This window comes from Mus pahari, chromosome 1, assembly GCF_900095145.1.
Source record: "Mus pahari chromosome 1, PAHARI_EIJ_v1.1, whole genome shotgun sequence".
NCBI lineage: Eukaryota > Metazoa > Chordata > Mammalia > Rodentia > Muridae > Mus > Mus pahari.
Window position 1 is genome coordinate 157,991,382 of NC_034590.1, and position 19,661 is coordinate 158,011,042.

The 19,661-nt window shown below is 50.8% G+C and overlaps 1 protein-coding gene across 4 annotated transcripts in view; it reads left to right on the forward strand.

Annotated features, from left to right (window-relative positions):
* Positions 1-16,449, forward strand: part of Wbp1l (WW domain binding protein 1 like) — a 57,465-nt gene extending 41,016 nt beyond the window's left edge. For 3 of the 4 annotated variants that reach the window (XM_021194921.1, XM_021194926.1, XM_021194934.2), the window contains 3 exons: positions 3,682-3,784; positions 10,899-11,060; positions 13,065-16,449. In XM_021194921.1, coding sequence (XP_021050580.1) covers positions 3,682-3,784; positions 10,899-11,060; positions 13,065-13,813 — 1,014 coding nt within the window. In that variant the 3' untranslated portion in view covers positions 13,814-16,449. Of the gene's footprint in view, positions 1-3,681; positions 3,896-10,898; positions 11,061-13,064 lie in introns of all 4 variants that reach the window. The other variant, XM_021194915.1, reaches the window with a different exon arrangement.
* Positions 16,450-19,661: the final 3,212 nt, after the last annotated feature.

Genomic DNA, 19,661 nt, shown 5'->3' on the forward strand with positions numbered 1-19,661 from the left:
TTTTTTTTTTTTTAATCTTATGGGTTTTCTATCTCCTAGCCAAGGAAGTTGGCTGTACTGGAACATTCTTCCTGTGCCTCCCTGCAGTTACAGACTCTCTAGCCATCTTCTTCCTCCCAAGTGAACTTCCTCCCAGAAGCCCCTTTGGCAGTCTTGGTGTGGTCTTCTCTCTTCGAGTGTGTATGGGTTTGTGTATGGGTTTGAGTGCCATTGCTGTTAGCTCTGTGTGGTTAGTCCTCTGCCTTCTCCCAGACTGCTCTGCTGTGTGAGGGCGGTGCTCGGCCGCGTGAGGGCGGTGCTCAGTTGCCCACTTTGTTTCCCACCACAGCTCAAGGCTGTCAGGAAATGTTGCAGAAAGGCCCGAAGGCCTTGGGCTCCTTCCATTCCTCACTGGGAGCATCCACACCTCAGCTGTTGGCTTGAGAAAGGAGTCATGGGTTGTATGAGCTGTACACTGGCTGGAGGATGCTGTGTCAGAGCTGGGTTGGATGGAAACCGTAGACAGAGCCTGCATGTTAGCATGGGTAAGACCTTGAACACCGAACCAACCAACCAGCCAACCAGCCAACCAGCCAACCAACCAAGAACCCCTGTGGGTTGAAGATGTTACAGATTGTGTTAACTAGCCCTAGGGCCATCCCTGTCCCTTGCCCAGAGTCTTGTTCCTCTGAAGTGTCAGAGATGAGATGGACGCCGAGCCTGCCTGCTCTCTCTCCTATGGCAGGTCTGGCTTGAGAAGCCCACGTCTCATCCCCTGATTCTCCTTCACATTGTTTCTGCTCACACCCTGAGCCCTCTCCCTGGCTCCATCACTGCCTGCCCCCTTTCCTTTCCCATGCTAGAATGGTGACCAACACCAAGACCAGGACAGACCGACCACAGGCATCCTGCACGCAGGGAGGCAGAGCGGGGAAGTCTGAGTCAAAGTGGGTTTGAGGAGCTGGGCTAAGGGCCGCTGGACAGCTCTGCCTGGAGGCAGATCAGCAAGGCGGAATGGGGTTCTATTTATGACAGGCCTCTTGCCAGGAGCAAAGCTGACATCATAGGTCTCGAGGATGCCACGCGTTTAGATTTCAAGTGTCTTCATTACGTGCCTCACGTAGGACCAGTTGGCTGCCTAGGCCACCTCTGGTGGGTAGAGGAAGCAAGGTGTGGTTTAAAGCTATGTAAACACTTTGAACTTGCTTTTGCCAACTAGCGCCAAGAGAGAATGGCTCTGGCAGGCAGGGCTTGGTGACCTTGGAGACTGATGTCCTGAGGAAAGGAGTGGTTTTCTCTGAAGCCAGAGTGGCTAGCTAGGTTCTGGAGAGCATAGCTCTGCTTTCTCTGCACATGCCATGTCTCTGAAGGGGCCTCCAGCCAGCCAGCCAGCCAGCCAGCCAGCCGCCTGCTACATAGCTTTTTGTTTTTAGTGGGCTAGGGAAAGCAAGAATAAAGAACTCTGCGGTATTGTGAGACTCACTGTAAGCTTTTACTGCCCTTTCCTGTGTTTCCTCCTAAACTGGTTATCCTGAGGTATAAGAGTTTTTGTTTCTTTAAATCAATTTTGTGTTTTATTACTGTGCGTGTGAGTGCGGTTATGCTCACACCACACTATACATACAGATGTCAAGATGTCCCTCTGACACCAGGGAGCTGGCACTCTCCTTCGTCAAGGCTTTGGGGGCTCAAACTCAGGTTTGTGTGACAAGCATTTTTTCCCACTGAGTCATCCCGCTGGCCTGAATCTAAGACTTTGAAGGGCCGTGAAAGCCCTGAAGGTAGAAATTGCATTGAGGAGGAATTTGGTGTAAGTGCTGCCCTGTCTCCTGCCTTCCCTCTGTAGCTACAGGTACCTCCTGTAACTGCCCAGCCTCCAGCCGGAGACACTCACCAGAGGGCTTTGTTTGTGGTTGTGGCTGGTGTAGTAAAATGGAGTCTCCATATGACTTAACTTTCCTCTGGCAGCCATCCGCTGGAATGTCACCCATGGGTGGGGCGGTTGCAAATGCCTTCCTTCAGGTTGCGTTTCTTTGCTTGAACAGGGTTTTCGTTCATAACTGAGGTTTGTCACGCTGGGAACAGGGTTTTCTGTCTTTGTGTTCCATTTACCCAAGATGGTGCTTGGCACAGACTGGTTGTAGTAAATGAAATGTTGAAAGCCAGATATGGCAGGTGACTCTGTGTGTGCATGCATACTAGTGTGTCCGTGCACATGTGTACATGTGAAGGCCAGAGGCTATTCGTGTCTTTCTAAGTTGCACTCCACTTCGTGTTTTGAGATGGCCTCTCTCTGAACCTGGAATTGACCCCATCAGCTAGGCTGGCTAGCCGGCAGGCCCTAGGCATCCTCCTGTCTCAAGTCCTTGTGTTTGGATATGACCCTCCCTCATCCTCTACTCCCTCCTATGCTGCTGGAATTACAGATGACCCCCACTCTACCCAGCTTCTTATGTGGGCTCTAGGGATCCCAACTTAGGTCCTAGTGCTTACACAGCAGGCACACTACCAACTGAGTTGTCTCCAGCCCCTGCCTCCTCTCTGAGACATATCCTTATCCTGTATCCAAGGATGGCTTGAACTCAATTCATTGTGTAGCCCAGGCTGGTCTCGAGCTCAAAGCAGTCCTCCTGCCTCGTCCTCCTGAGTTTTAGGCTTACATATGCAGCCCCCATGCCTGATTGGTATTCCATATCCTATGTGTGAAATATATTTTCAGAACACACACACACACACTCACACACTCACACACACCCCTCATCCACCAATGCTATGAATAGAATTTGGCAGAGTGCTCCGTGGTTACTCAGCAGTGCCCTTTACATCGGTGTCCTGATGAGGGACAATATGAGTCCTGGATCAAGTCAAGACTATCGAGAGTCATAAGTAAAAGTGATCTAGTAAATTGAAATTTGACCAGGCCAACTGAGTAGGTTCACCATCAGTTTCTAAAGAGGGGGGACTCTGAGGAGAAGGTTTCGTGGTTTGTTTATCTGTTTATTCTGGGTTTTGTTTGTTTGTGACAGGGTCTCCTGTAGCCCAGGGTGATCTTGATTTTCGATCTTCCTGTCTCCACCCTCTAAGTGCTGGGATGATAGGTGTGCACCATTGTGTGCAGTTTCTGCAGCAGTGGCATTGAACACACGGTTTCACGAGTTCTAGGCAAGCATTCTGCCAGCAGGGCTGCACTCCCAACCTGCACTTTGCTTTCAAACCATCTTTTGATCCTTCTCGTTGACAATCTGGGAGGGAGTTTGGAAGGGAGACCGGAATGACTGACTGGATGGTAATTCTAGAGTCCTGTTTGCATCCAGCATTCTAGAAAAACTCACAGAAAAGTGACTTCATCGCTGTTAGCCACAGGAGAACTGAGCAACTTCCTAGCAACTGAGTTTAACAGTGCACATGAAATATTTCTCCTAGGATGTAGAGTATGGGGCCCCCTTCCCTGTCCTGTCTGAGGGGAGCCTCACTTGTTACCAAGTGGCTTTCTGTGCTATGACCTTTGGGCATAAGAAAAAACAAACAAAAGAAAACTTTGTTTTTTTTAAATTCTGCTGTGATCAGGTATTTCTTGTTCTCCTGGTTCCTTAATGGGATGAATGCTGGCGATGTTTGGGGGACAGACAGACAGATGACCAGGTGTGGGTAGCGAGGTACAAGCTGTGCTGTAACATGCTCCGTTGCATCTTGATTTTGCAGGATAAGGAAGCCTGTGTGGGCACCAACAATCAAAGCTACATCTGTGACACAGGACACTGCTGTGGACAGTCTCAGTGTTGCAACTACTACTATGAACTCTGGTGTAAGTCCTTGCCCGGGGGTTCTTGGCATGCCAGGGTCCCGGTTACTGCCTCTGCTCCTTGGGAAACCGCGGGCTGGCCAGCCTTTTCTGATTCTCTTGGGGACAGTGTTGGTGAGTAGAACCGGGTTCCGGGTCCCGGAAGTGATTCCTTTCTAGAGCAGGAGGGCTTAGGCCTCCTCTGGGCACCATGGGTTGAGGACCGAGGGATGTAGTCCTTGCCTCTTAGGAGGTCAGGGTCCTTGGGTAGTGTTTCTGCCTAAGACACTTTGTGCCTTGATCTTCTTAGAGCTCAGATGAGATGGTGCTGAGCGCCAGACAGAGTAGGAGGATGGCAGTCCTGAGGGCCGGGGGCAGTCCTGAGGGCTGGGCAGACACAGGTGACTGACTGCAGTGCTTCCCACACCTGTTTGTCATCCCCGGATGATTCTGGTCCCTAGCTTGCCTTTCTATGAAATCAGGTGTTGGGCTGGCTTGCCTACCCTAACTCCCACAGTCCCCTAGGCTCCCCCTCCCTGTCTCTGCACCCCCTCCTCCAATCAGTGATATGGTAGGAAAACAGCTAGGACCAGTATTTAATCTGGCAAGGAAATTGGACTCCTAGCTGGGAAGTCTCTCCCTGTGATGTGCAACGAGCCAGCATGGGTGGGTCCTTCAAATAGGACCTCTCCCTCACTCTCGGCCTTCCAGGACTGAGGACACCGAGCTTCAGGAATTCAGTGCAGGAAAGGACAGAGCTCCGAGATCCCCACCTGTCCCCCACGTACAGAAGCAGTGGCCAGAGGAGGGTCCACGGTGGCTGTTTCAGTCGGGGTGGGGCCGAGAAACTGATTAGGGAACACCAAGTGCCAAGCAGGTGGACTGGCTGTGTTTAAATGTTTTAAAATGCAGATAACCACAGGGTTCAAATTCTCCCTCTCACCCCTTGTCAAAACAAAAGGCCAAGTCAGGCTGCCAAAAAAGCCTCTGGGCTCCAGTTGGTTTCCTGGGGCTGGGCTCAGCCAGAGTCACTTATGGAAAAGACCCGGAGTTGCTGAGGTCCCATCTCAGATTGACAGAGCCTCCTGAGGGCAGACAGACCCAGCCAATAGCCACCAAAGCCAGGGCCAAGAGGCGGGCCAGTGGGAAGGACTGGGGAAACATGGCGGGGAGATTGTCTGATTGGCCGGGCCAGTGGGAAGGACTGGGGAAACATGGCGGGGAGATTGTCTGAGAAGAGGGCTTCTGCTTCTTTACCTTCCAGTTACAGTCAACTGGGCTTTAAAGGGAGGAGGCCCCACAGGCCTCTGGGTGCGTGTAACGGGGAGGAGACCACAGACTGAGCCATTAGGAGGTCCACGTCTAGCAGTGGCTTCTTGGGCAGGAGGTGCCCAGTGCACGCCTCTTTGTCCCCCTTAGGAACTCCCCCTGTAAGAAGTGTGTTGGAGGGGGCTTGAGGGCTGGAATGAGGTGTGACTGTTCTCAGCACTTGCTGCACTTGCTGCTTTGTTGGTTTCTTTAAGACACGTTCTCTATAGACAGTTGGTCTGGAAATTGCGGTGTAGCCCAGGCTGGCCATGAGCTCTAAGTTCTGCTACCTCTACCTTCCAAGAGCTGAAAAATACACTTCTCGTGGTTTTTTAAGCTGTGTTCCCTCTAACAGCCTTTCAGCTTTGCCAGAAATGCAAAAGTAATTGGCCTTGAGCACACCGAGCCAGGAATCATTGGCAGGGTCAGACTAGGCTCCTCTTCATTTCACAAGAAAGGCCCTGGGGGAAATGCCGTTCCCCCAGCCCTTTTACCTGTATTAAACTAAATTGACCTGCGTCGTAAGGACTGACCTGTGCACAGTGTACCGACCCACAGGCACACGCTGACCTTGAGTTCTCTTCAAGTTTTCAGTGTGCTGTAACCTGAACCAGTCCCTAGGCCTGCGTGAGGTGAGAACGCAGGCTCCTGTTCTACCGGCGCGGTGGCTGAGACCGCAGAAACCTGCACCTGTGCCTGGGGTCACTGTTCAGTCAGTCATTCGGCAAACCCGGTTCCTCGGGTTTTCCTCCTCAGCGCCCTCGCAGAGGCTTATTTAAACACAGATTTCCAGGCCCTGCACCCTTCAGATCTGAGCTAGACCTGAGAGTTTGCAGTTCCAGCAAGAAGCTCTTAATGGATGCCGTGGCCTCTTGTGTTTTGGAAGCAGCATGAGGCCTTGATTCTTGCATCGGGCAGTGGTCAAGCAGAGAGGAGATGCAGGGTGAGCTATCAGCATGGAAGCACGGAGGATATGTTCAGGGTAGATAGGAGACATGTTCATTCAGACAGGAGACTGCTGTTAGCCAGGACACCGTAGGGAAGAGCCACTGTCCCGAGACTGCAGGGCACCCTGGGAGAGCTGGGATACAGGATGCTTTTATGGCTGGCTAAGCTAAGAGGAGGATTGAGAGGAAGAGAAGCACAGATCATAGGGTCTCAAAGGGCTTCTGTGCATGTCTAATTTCCCTGGAGCAAGGAGACCCCAGAACCCAGGAGTACCCACAAAGCAAAAAGCCTGAAGCTGGGGTTCCCGGTTCTTGTCTGAGGCTCTTTTTCCATTCTCCAGACCGCATTTCCCAGGGAGGAGTCAAAGTTGGATTTTCTGTCCCTGAGATAAAATCTGGAGGAATTTTACTCAAGTGTCAGATTTCCCTGCTTTGAGATTCGGCTGAGAGGAAAGGCCTCTGGTGGGATTTCCTGAGATGACGTGAAAGAGGCACAGCCAATCCACTGAATGCCAGCCCCCGATACTTACTCCATGATTTTAATTAATATATGAGAAACTGTCCATACTTACGGGATGCTCTGTGACTAATGTTTCAACACACTTGAGCTGATATTAAGTTGTTTAGCTCTTGAGCACACTGGCTGGCAGGAAGCCTTCTTCAAGCCCTTGTTGAAGCACAGTTCCCTAGTGGTCCAAGTCCCTGGGCGGGGCTAGGATGGTCAGACGGGCAGCCCATATCAGTGGGCTCAGCATCTTGTTCACGGCGGGGGCTCAATAAGTAGGAGTTGCCTCATTTTTTTCCACAGAATTTGCCAAGAACAGAACCTTGAGGCAGACCCTGGACTTGATCCTAACCCACGTTTTTTATGGAAAAGTTCTAGAGGAGGGGTCAAAGGAGGGTTTCAAGGAAATCCGTCCCATCTGTGCTTATTCCTGTAAATTCAACAGCTATAACAATAAGCCAGAGACAGCACAGTACATGGACAGGTATGGCGGAGAGTGTTCCATGTGTGTGTTAACGTGGGTGAGACCATTGTTCTCCCCGTCTTACACACAAGGGGAATAGCAACAGAATCCCAAAGATCACAGGTTATCTGGAGTTTGAACCTGCATAGCTGTGGTCACCCTACAGGCAAATTTGTTGCCGTGTAGTTCAGAAGACACTATAAAAATTCATTTTCCAAATTCAAAGATTTTAAGCAGCATCAGGGCTGGAGTTCCTGCTGGGAGCTGTCGGGGCCCAGGGAGCAAGGGGAGCTACCTCTGCAGTGTGAGCCTGCTCCCTGGTGGGGAGTTTCCTGCCAGCAGAGGAGTGACAAGTCTGTCCTGAACTCTAGGGCACATGACTCAGTTCCTACATGGGACTGTGATTGTTTTAAAAAACATGTTTTTCATTTAGCTTAGCATGACAAATGCTCCACACCACGAGGTCATAACTTGGGTGGGAAGTATGATGGGGGTTGTCTAGGTTGCTGTGTGTTTGGGGAACATAGAGAATTGCCCCAAGTTTGAGGCCAGCCACAGTTGTATAGCAACACCTGTCTCAAAAACAAAAACAATAAAACCTACCTCTGTATTTCTGAAATCTAGCTAAAATATTAAAATTTGGTCCAACCCCACTGGGACTAATCTAATACCCCACCCCTGCTTACAGCCAGTTTATAGCCTTGCCTGGCATAATTTCTGGGACAGTCGAGTTTGTGTAGGCCATATCAGACTGTCATCTGTCTGCCTTCCCACCAGAAGGGACCAGCTTGTCCGTTTTCCCACCCCTAGGTTGATGCCCAGTGTGCTACAAGACCTTGTACTTTTCCTTGTGTAGATCCACACAGATAACTCTCCTGTGGTCTTACGTGTGAGACTGAGAGGTGCTTACCCAGTTAGTCACAGGTGACATCACACAGCTGCTGCACAGTAGGGATGGTTTTCCTTCTCATAACAAGTGGGAGAATGTGGGCCAGGGAATGGGACCGTCTTCCAGGAATGCGTGTGCGTCCCAGCATGCACAAGGCCCTGGATTCTACGGCCTGCTGCTCTTCCTCATTTGTCCATTTTGTGGTTTTTGAAGAACAAGAAGCCTTTCCTATGGTACTTGAGTGAAGCGAACCTTGGTCTTGTTTTAGATGAAGAACCTCTTCAAGCTTGCCCGCCCCTAAGGTCTAGGAGACAGTTCAGGTGGTAACTGCTGCTCAGGGACTGTCCTGGGGCCGGAGAGACTCAGCTCCACTAAGTTGTCCTCTGACTTGATACTGTGTGTGAGCACAGAATAAACAAAAGTGAGAACAATTCCTGATAAATCCCCAGATCTCACATGGAAAACCCTGTAGCACACTGTGGCAGCCAGGATGGGCTAGGTTTTGCTGCAGGAACAAACATGTCCAGAATCATCCTAGCGGCCAAAACCAACAGGCTTCTTCCTCATTCTTGCTGTGTCCGTGGAAGGTGGAACGGGGGCTTTGTTCCCACCGGGGCACGTCTCATAGCCTAGAGCCAGAAGTGACTGTCTGGAATACCAGTGGGCGCTGATGGAAGGTTTCACACAGGAAGCATGCTCATCTCTAAACAACACGCTGCTTATAAGTTCTGTCAATAGGTAGCTTTAGTCAACCTCCCCCAAGCACACAGAGGCCAGGGAGTTCAGACCTACCCACGCACCCAAACGAGAGTCACAAATTTTTGATGTACATGAAAGTAGCGCGTGGCTACTTTCTCTTGTGTGACATGACAGGGTTTCCCTATATAGCCCAGGTTAACTCTGAGCTGGAGGTCTTGTCTCTGTCCTGCAGGCCTGTGCCACTACAGCTGGCTGAGATTTTCTTTACTTAACAGTTAAGTTTAAAGCAGTAGCTGAGAATAATGCCGTGGATCACATATATTAGAGCACAGAAAATATAATGAGGAAATACTGGGAAAATGACTCAAGAAAAAATAACATTAATGTTGATTTTCTAGAGAGGGAAGGAGGAATATACTTTTAGTGTTGACCTAGAAGGTGGGGGTGAGAATGGGGCAGAGAGCTGCGGGGTGTCCGCTCATAAAGCAATGATGAAGTTCCAGGCTCAATCCCCAGGGCACAGTGATGGCCTAGAGATTGCTCATGTGCTGAGAACACTGTCTGCTCTTGCAGTACTGGGATTCAGGTCACAGCTGTAACTCCCCCTCTAGGGGACCCAGTGCCCCCTTGTATGACAGTGAAAAAAAGAAAAAAGCCAGCTGGGAGGTGGTGGCACTCGCCTTTAATCCTAGCGCTCAGAAGACAAAGGCAGGTGGGTGTCTGAGTTCGAGGCCAGCCTGGTCTACAGAGTGAGTATAGGACAGCCAGAGCTACACAGGAGAAACCAAAGAAAAGAAAAATAGAAGAGGCCAGTAAAAATAAAATTAGTCATGGGTAATTTATTTTTAAAGATTTTATTTATTTTATGTATATGAGTACACTACGGCTGTCTTCAGACACATCAGAAGAGGGTGTAAGATCCTATTACAGATGGTTGTGAGCCACCATGTGGTTGCTGGGAATTGAACTCAGGACCTCTGGAAGAGCAGTCAGTGCTCTTACCCACTGAGCCATCTCTCCAGCTCCTAGTCATGGGTAATTTTGAAATTGATTTTTTTTCTACTTTCATAATTTAAAAGAATAAAACAATTGGGAAAAAAAAAACCTTAAATTTCTCATAATGCCATGTCTTTTAAAAATGTCATTATTTTGGGACTGGAGAGATGACTTGGGGTTAAGGGCACTTGTCTCCTGGCTTCTGTTCCTTCTCTAACCCTACATGGATTCTCACAGTTGTGCATGTGTAACCGAGGTTCCAGGAGAGCCCGCGCCCTCTGAACGCCGGGGTACCAGCATGGACACGCATGCCGGCCGACACGCATGAACGTACATTCTTTTTTTTTTTTTTTGGTTTTTTTTTTTTTGGTTTTTTGAAACAGGGTTTCTCTGTATAGCCCTGGCTGTCCTGGAACTCACTTGGTAGACCAGGCTGGCCTCGAACTCAGAAATCCACCTNCCTCTGCCTCCCAAGTGCTGGGATTAAAGGCCTGCGCCACCAGGCCCGGCATGAACGTACATTCTTAAAAAGTCATTCTTTTGTGTTTTTCCTTTCAGTGTTTCTCCCATGTATGTCTGAATATATTTAAGAAAAACTGGAGCATTAATATATTTTTTTAAAGTGTTTAAAAGCATTTTCTATCTACATTTCAAAATTGAGAAGGTGTTCTCATGTGGGGGTTCACCAGTACTCTGGGGTAGAAAAAGAAGGGGACTCTGCCAAGGCCCCTCCACCTCCCAGACTTAAGGGATATAGGGATGGACTGTCCAGGCAGTGCCGAGATGGAGAGATGGAATTGTACCAGATTAGAGAGCACCGGAGGTCATTTACACTCTCCAGGGAAGAGCAGGGGCCTGAGGCAATTAAAACTTTTCCATTTCTCTGTTTAAGGACTGCACTTTACAGAGGCACACGCGTGGGGAAGAGCCCCCTCTTCCTCATCAGGAGAACCCTAAGAATTCTTATATGAGGGGCCTCTCTGAAGTCCTCTGCAGTTGCTGTTCTTCCAGGTTGGGGTAGGAAGGGGAAAGATAGGTACCAAGAAAATCTGAAGTATTTTGTCCAAGATGCCCTCCACATGTAAATTACATGTGAATACAGCTGAAGTGACAGCTTGGCCCCCTCACCTGGCCACTCCCTTCCTTCTGTCCCAAGCACCTTTCCCGACAGTAGAAACGTTTTGAACATATGGCTTGACCTAAGTGACAGGGTGCAGCCTGACTGTCCGCGGCAGCGACGGGGACACTGTCTAGACCTTGCTTGCAAGCCGGCCCCTCTCACCGGTCCTCACTGTGTGCGTGCCTCTCTGTCTTGCCTCCCCATGCCCCAGGGTTCTGGCTGGTGTGGACTGTCGTCATCATCCTGAGCTGCTGCTGTGTCTGCCACCACCGCCGAGCCAAGCACCGCCTTCAGGCTCAGCAGCGACAACATGAAATCAACCTGATCGCTTACCGGGAAGCCCACAACTACTCTGCGTTGCCGTTTTACTTCAGTGCGTACCCACATCACCCAACCTGCACCCCTGAAGTAGGGAATCACACAGTGAATCAGGCTACGACAATTAAGGTCCTCAAGCCCCAAGGGCCATTTCCATATATACATATACATACATACATACATACATACATAGAGAGTCTCATGTAGCTCAGACTTGCCCCACATTCTCTATGGAGCCTGCAGATGGCCTTGAACTAGATTTTTTAAATTTAAAGGCACGTAGTCAATGGAAGCATACCGTTAGTGCCTTGGGCTCTGACACTGGTTGGATCTAGCACTCAGCAACCTGAATTCCTCCTATTTGGCTTGCCGCCATGTTCTGTGCCTTGTAGAGTACATCAGGAAAAGGACAGATAAGAAGGGTGGTGTTGGGACTATCTGAGAACCAAGAAACTTGGTGACTTAATGGAAATCCGTACACTGGAATCCCCTCCACTGTCCTCTCAGGAGATCCAAGGATGCCCAACCAGGCATCTTGTCTTAAGCCGTCTGTCACATTGTACAGATTGTGATGTCACAAGTGTTTACACTTCCCTAGCTGAAAGGCTTAGTTGCTTAGCCTGGTGCCTTGTCTGTAGTAAATGCTCAATAAACGTTAGCAGCTGCTGTTGCAGCTTTTTTGGGGGGTGGGGGGTGGGGTTCGAGACAGGGTTTCTCTGTATAGCCCTGGCTGTCTTGAACTCATTCTGTAGACTAGATTGGCCTCAAACTCAGAAATCCGCCTGCCTCTGCCTCCCAAGTGCTGGGATTAAAGGCTTGCGCCACCACAGCCCGGCATGCTGTTGCAGCTTTAAACAAGGTGATCTGCCTCAAGGTATTGAGCGCATGCAGTCAGGAGGGATCTCACCTGGCATGTTTTCAGTGAGCCTTGATGTCACAGGCTCCTCCTCGACTGGTGATCAAAGCTCACTAAACACAACTCCTGAGCTGAGCCAAGACGAAGCCTGTTTGTACCTCCCAGATCATCTTCAGCCACACTACAATGAGAGAGTCAACACAGGGAAAACCCCGGAACATGCGCTGTGTGTGTGGGTCGGGTGAGAGGGCTGTAGAAGGCTTATGCAAGGGTTCTTGAATGAGGCCTGACTACAGACAGGAGGAAAGGTGTGACCAGCGCTGGAGAGGGAGCTCAGTGGGAGACAGGGAAGAGTGTGGATCTTGCTGATAGTTCTTTTGGTTTTAGACACATCACAGCCACATTCCGGGTATCAAGCCCCCTTCTGGCTTTCTTAGGTACTGCACTTAAATATACAAACCCATTCTTTCCTTTCCCTCTACACACACACACACACACACACACACACTTTTTTTTTTTTTTTTCTGAGACAGGGTTTCTCTGTGTAGCCCTGTCTATCCTGGAACTCACTTTGTAGACCAGGCTGGCCTCGAACTCAGAAATTCGCCTGCCTCTGCCTCCCAAGTACCAGGATTAAAGGCATGTGCCACTATGCCCAGATGCACGCATGCGAGCACACACACACACACACACACACACACACACTCTCTCTCTCTTAAAAAATAGAATCTTTGTAAAAGAAAGAAATGTGAGGGTTGTGTGTCCTTGGAAACGGGACCGTTCAGCAAGAACTTGTCTCCCAGCCAGGTCACCACATCTGCCTCCCCCACCTCAGGTAGGGAGGAAATCCTTGCTCAGGCAGCAGCACCAGGAAGCATCAGGTCACATGCATTCTGTTCTTCCTCACCTCTTGGTCGCCTAAGAGCATCTTATACATCACGTATTTACATTTAGATTCATAGCACAGTTATAGTTATAAAGTAGCCACAAAAATAATTTTATGCTCACCACAACTTGAGGAACTGTATTAAGGGCTCACAGCGGAAGGAGGTGCTCTAGGCTGTTGTAGTCCCCTTACCTGCCCACAGCTAAGAGCCATAGCCACCACGGCTCTGGGGTGGGAGGGGACAGTGTCACGTTTTGTGAGCTTTGATAGAGTGCTGGCCAGTGTAGTAATTTCTTCTCCCTACCTCCCTGTTTTAGGGTTTTTGCCAAACTCTTTACTACCTCCTTATGAGGAAGTGGTGAACCGACCTCCAACTCCTCCCCCACCGTACAGTGCCTTCCAGCTCCAACAGCAGCAGCTGCTGCCGCCTCCTCCTCAGGGTGGCCCTGCAGGTGGCAGCCCCCCAGGCGCTGACCCGCCCCAGGGCTCCCAGGGAGCACAGAGCAGTCCTTTGTCTGGACCGAGCAGAAGCAGCACAAGACCCCCCAGTGTCGCAGATCCTCAGTCCCCTGAAGTGCCCACTGACCAGGAAGCCACCAAAGCCTCTGGGATGGAGTCTGGTAGCCCTGTGGCCAGCCACGGGGAGCTGGACCCAGCCGCCTTCCTCGACCGGGATTCCGAGTGCAAGGAGGAGCTTCTGAAAGATTCAAGTTCCGAGCATGGCGGTGTACCCCCCGACAGCAAAGACAAGACCCCCGGCAGGCATCGCCGCTTCACAGGTGACTCAGGCATTGAGGTGTGTGTGTGCAACCGGGGCCACCATGACGATGACCTCAAAGAGTTTAACACGCTCATAGATGATGCTCTGGACGGGCCCCTGGACTTCTGTGACAGCTGTCATGTACGGCCTCCTGTTGACGAAGAGGAAGGTCTCTGCCTGTCCTCGGAGGGGCAGGTTCGAGAGCACGGGCACCCCCACCTGCCACGGCCGCCTGCGTGTCTGCTGCTAAACACCATCAATGAGCAGGACTCCCCAAATTCCCAGCACAGTGGCTCCCCGAGCTAGGACAGGCCCTGCCTGCACCCAGGAGCTCGACGACAACCAGGGTCAGGGACACCCACAAGAGAAGCATTAAGTGACTTGGACAAGTGGCCCGGCCACTTTGTCCTCTTATTTTTTTTTCCCCTCCTGTCCCACCTTGCCCACATCTCCAGGTACAGATTCAGGGTGTGGATGCCTCCTCTCCCCACAAAAGCACAGTGTTCTAGAGGACGGAGAGGCGGCTTCTGTGACTCCCCCGCCCCCCCCCCAGGGCTGTGTCCCACCCACCCACCTGCCTGGCTGAGAAGCACGCGTCTGCAAAGCCCCCGAGGACTGGGGCTGGACTGTACCCTAAGGTGGTTCTCAGCGACAGAGTGGATTCACGAGAAGACTGTGTCTCAGTCTGGGAGACACCCGTTTCTCTTGGCCCTGAGTGAAGAAGGAAACCCTCAGGGGCCTGGGGACTGTCACCTGTGGCTGCCAGTGGCTGCAGAGCACTGGTCTAATCCTGTGGGAGGATGACAGCTAGTCAGGGTGGTGAGGGAGTTGCTGATCTGACAAGGCCCTGGCAGAAAGTACACATGTGCGTTGTAGACCCTTCCCAGCCTGGTCCAGGTGTAGAAGATGATACTGCGTTCTCTGTGTTGTCCTTTAAAGACAGGTAGCCAAGGCAGGTGGGAAACAACCAGATCAGTGGCAGGCAGGGACTCTCCTGGACAAGGGGATTCTGCTGCTGCTCCCCGGGCTGAGTTACCGCTGGGCCGGGAGGAGAGAGCCTGAACAGGCCTGGTGGCGGTAGCCTTGGAGGCCCGAGTCTGAAGGCTGGGAGAGCTAAGAGCTTCCTTCACTTCTGCCCTTTGTCCGTGCCCACAGGTGGTCAGTGGCCCTCGCCCCTCCTGGACACAGTCTTTGGTCTCTGCCTCCCTGTCTTCTGTAAGCAGATGGACTGAGGAAGTTGTGTGCTTAGGGCAAGGTGGCCTCAGCCTGGTTCTCACACAGTATTTCCTGTTGCGTTTGACTGAGTCTGTTGTCTGTGTCCTTGTTTGTTTTAAACTGACCACTTAGAAGGAGCGCCTTGGTTACCTGTGGTTCTTGTGGCTGCTCTGCCCCCAGCCTCGTGGGGGCAGAAACATGACTCACTTTCCTGTACAGCCTCTGTAAAGAGTCACCTGGGTAGGAGGTGACCGCCGCCTCCAGCAGACCTCGAGGCCTGGTTACTGTCATCTGGCTCTGGAGACACGGTCATGCTTTGTCAGGAAAGAGGAGCAGAGACGTCGCCGCCGAGAGGAACATTCCCCACCCAGCCCTGCTCACGCAAAGAGTTTGGTTCCTCCCCTGCTCTTGAATGATGATGCATAGACTTGGCGCCGCCATTATGGTGAGAAAGGAATAAAAAGGCAGAAAACCCAAGTCCACATGTAAACACACAGACCCGAGGCTGTAAGGAGAGTGCGTGTGCATTTGGATACCACAAACCAAAATCTTTGTCGAACAAAAGTGAAGTCTACACAGTGATGTTGGATGGCGCGTACGCGCGCATGTGTGTGTGTGTGTGTGTGTGTGTGTGTGTGTGTGTGTGTGTGTGTGTGTGAGAGAGAGAGTGTGTGTGTGGTATGTGGCCCCGAGCCCTGTGTTCCTGTGAAGATACTTTGAATGGCCATTCTGCTCACATTAACCACATGCCTGGAGCACGTATGGCCCTCTCAAGGTAATTTATTTTACACATTTACTGTTTACCGAACAATCATCTGACCGTACTCGGGTGTATTCAGCAATCTTGTGGATGGCATGGCCTGCGTCTGCCAGCGACACTGCCCTCCAGGGGGAGACTTCTTACTCAGCTCACCACTGCGATTTGCACATTGCTCCACGGGCACTCAGGCCTACATTCTGTTCCCTGTACGTGGAAACATTCGGAACCGGTCCCCCTCCCCCGTCTGCTTTCAGACAGGAGCTTGATTGAGTCTTGAGTTACAAGCATGAACTGGTTGCGGCCCAGACATGGGCCTGCCCAGGATCACCAGGAGTCTCTGGCCACATGTGTAACTCATCCCCCAAGGTCCAGGGAGAGGGCTGGTGCGTGGTCGGAAGGGCCCGAGCTGCAGCCCTTCTGCACCTCCCAGCTGATTGCTTGTTAAAATCCCAGACACCTCACTGTAGTGTCTCAGAGGAGAGTTCAGTTTTCCCAAGATGAGCCCCTTGTTAGTTAACTGTTGGTGAGGTGGGACCCTCTCAAGTTTCGTTCCCCTGGCAGAGTGAGGGGCTGGCCTGAGTGCCGACTAGCTTTACTGAAGCACCCACCATGATGCCCGAGCCACAGTCTGGCCCTGCTGCTGTAGGCCACCTTGATGCTCAGAGAGCACAGGAAAAGTGAGTTGGGGCCAGGGAGACTTGACTGAGTTGGGTTTCTAGGTAGGAAGGGTTAGGTAGAGGGCTTGGTGCTACGGTCAGATTTGCAGCCGCTAACACATTCCCGTGTGAGGCCCACCACCGTCTGTCAGTTATTGTGAATATGTGTATTTTAAGCAATAAGATTCAGCTGCTCAGACTGCCCTGAGCAGTCTGGGCGACAATATCCCGTGCTGTGATTGTCCGGAAGACAGAGTGGCTCCAACCACTGTGAGAAACCCCAATAAAATCAGTCTCAAGTGTTCTACACAGCGTCCTGCCGCTCCTTGTTCCCTTTTCTTCTCAGACTTTCAGGTCACAAACCCCAAGCACCTTTGCCTTCTCCCTACCAGGACCAGATGGTGTCACATAGTGGTTAAGAACGGGCTCGTGGGCCGGCAGGAGGCAGGAGGCTGTTGGCGAGTCAGCACTTGGTCCTGAGGATTTTCCCTCAAATTCCATTTCTATTATCAAGTACATTGTGATATTCCATAAATATATTGAAAAAAAAAAACAGCCCCAGAGACAAGTTTGTTTTTTTCCTCTCCCAAGTTTCCCCAAAGCTGTATTTTTATTTTTATTTTATTTATTTTTTCAATTATTTTATTTGTGTGGGTGTTTGCCTGCATGTGACTGTGTAACATGCATGCAGTACTCATGAGGGCCAGAAGATGGCATCACCTGGAACTGGAGTTACAGAGAGTCACGGACTACCATGTGGGTGCTGGGGATTGAACCCAGGTCCTCTTCAAGAACGAGTGCTCTAGCCCCGATTTTAGGTACTTTTGAGATAGGGTCTCACTCTAGCCCTGACTTCCCAGGAACTTAAATAGCCCTAGCTCATAGTCATCCTCCTGTTTCAGCCTACTGGTGCTGGAATTACAGGAGTGAACCACCACACTCTGCCTTAAAATTTGATATTCACTGCAATGTCTGCTTTGTGCCCAGCGTACGGCGGAAGTTAAGGAAATGTGACATAAGCAAGAACCAAGTACCCTGTTCTCTGGGTCTTAGAGGTAAGATGGCCAAGTGCGCCTGTGTAGAGCGGTCAGCACACAAGTAAAATGTGAGTTGCTCAGGCTCAGAGATGGCAGGAGTCACCTGAGGTCTTGAACACCGAATTGCAGAACCCTGAAGAAAGACAACCTTGTTGTCTTTGCTAAGGAAGGATGCCCTCGCCCACTGCGGCTTCTCATTAGGCAGTTGCCAGTGTCAAGAGCGTCATGCCAGCATAGCTGTCCACAGAAGGTAGCCCTGCTCCCCAGGTGTGCTCACCATGCGCCAGTGCTCCCCAGGTGTGCTCACCATGCGCCGGGCTCCCTGGGTAGTGGCTGCAAGTATTGTCCTAATCCTGTAGTCCACCCCGTTATATTGGAGAGTTTAAGTTAGCTAGGCATGACCTTTGTCCCTGTCATTGATCCTGGGTCAAAGGACCACATTCAGGCTTCTAGGTCACTCCATTGAGAGAGCTTCTGCCTCCTTACTGCTAAGCTGCCAGGCTCTGGGCAGTGCTGATGGATCCATATTAGCATGTAAAGACAGTTCCAACCCCTTAGAAACTGAGCACGGGGGTGCATGCCTCCAGCCCAACACGCAAGAAAAGGCCAGAGGTTCAGAGTTCTTGAGGCCATCTGGGAATGCATAGTGCATTCCAGGCCAACATAAACTGGCAAGACCCGGTTTTAAAACAACACTACCAAAAACCCACAGGAAAGAACCTGAGGTGTCTACAGTTCCTGTCTTCCTAAAGATAATGTCTGAGTGGCCCCATTAGAGAATGTCTCAACTCTCCCAGACCCGTTGCTGGCGGCTGTTCATGTCCACTTACTCAATTGCCAGCCAGGTTCCTGGAACACTGGGTCACGGGAGTTCACGTTTCTGAGGTAATAAGGTTGTCTCCATTGCCTCGAGTGAGCAAGTTCAGGTAGAGATTATATTTGCCCGTAAGCCTAAGACAACCCCAGTTTCCTGGTTTAGCCTTTTCTTTTTCAGTTTCCTGGTTTTAGACATTGAGCAGAAACACCCAGGGTTTGACTCTAGCTTGGCTTAGCTCTGGCGGTAGCTGTGGGTCAGGTGTTTGGGTCTCGGACTCCTCCAGCCTGGGACCAATATCTGAGCCTTGACCAAGTGTAGCGGCCTGATCAGCAAACCCAGCATTTGGGAGGTGAAATCAGACGTGAATTTTACAAAGAAAAAAGGAGGACGTGGTTGCTCCGAGGAATGTTGAAGGAAAAGCTTTACTGTAGATAAAAGGGAAGGTATAGCCAGACTTGAGCCAGGCCATGTGAGGAGAGGAGGGAAGGGAGAGCCTGGAGACCAGTATAGCAAGAGACCAAAAAGGGAAAAGGGCTGGGGTAGCCAAAATGGCTGGATTATGTAGGGAAGAGCTAAATAGGGACCTCAGCCACTTGTCCCCCTGTTAGAGACCTAACAGGGAGGACCAGGAGCCCAAGGTTGTCTTTGGCAACACAGGTTTTAAAGCTATTCTGTACTCTAAATGAGACTGCTTTAAGGTGCATGCATATGTGTGTGTACACATCCGTAGAGCTGCAGAGTCTTTAATGAGCACCTGCCATGTGCTCGGTCTTCAGAATGGAGAACTGGAGGGGACGAGGGACACCAACCGGGACTTCCAGGTAGGCTCCCTGGCAGAAGCAACTCCATGGCTGCCAGGGCTGAAAGGTATGAAAGGCAGCACTAGGCGCATATTAGTCCCATGGGTTACCAAGTGCTAAGATTATTGTGGGCCACATGCTGAAAAAGCACACACACACAAAAAAGGTCCAAGAGGTCTGACTGGGGGCCACGTGGAGTGTGGTGTGGAAATTGGCAAGCCCTTTAAACCCAGGTCTCTGCATCTGGGAAGTGGCAAGAGATAAAGTCGGAAGGTAAGTAAATAATAAAATGCTGGAGTTGAATCCGTGTTCTGTTATTTATTGGCTGTTGACATGAGGTGAGTCTTGTTTAAGCATCTTCATAGGTACATTTTCTTAATCTTCAGTCAGCTCTTCAAGGTACGACAAGTTACAGTCTTCAAGATTGTAACTGTCCCTGCTGTCAGTGTCAGGAGCAGGAGACACTCGGGAAGGACACTTGTCCAAGGTCACGACTGATAAAAAGCAGAGGCAGGAATTGGAGCCAGACCTGTTGATCCCAAGGGCTATTTAGTTAACCAGAAGGCCAGGTCCTGAAGAGCAGAAATGTGTCCAGAAGCCACGTGAAGAACTGATGACTTCCCAAAGGTGAGAGGAGACCAGAGAAGGGGGTGTGTGGAGCCGAAAACTTGCTGAAACATGAGGCAAATGATATTCCCTCAGTCTCTTATCCAGGCCCCTCACCTTCCAGCCAGCCCCAGGGATGCCTGCTGTAGGTTAGCCCCCACTGTGTCTGAGTGTGGTGGCGCTTACCTCTAGTCCCAGCACTCAGAGGCAAGTGGATAGCAATGAGCTTAAGGCCAGTCTGGTCTACATAGTTCTAGGGCACC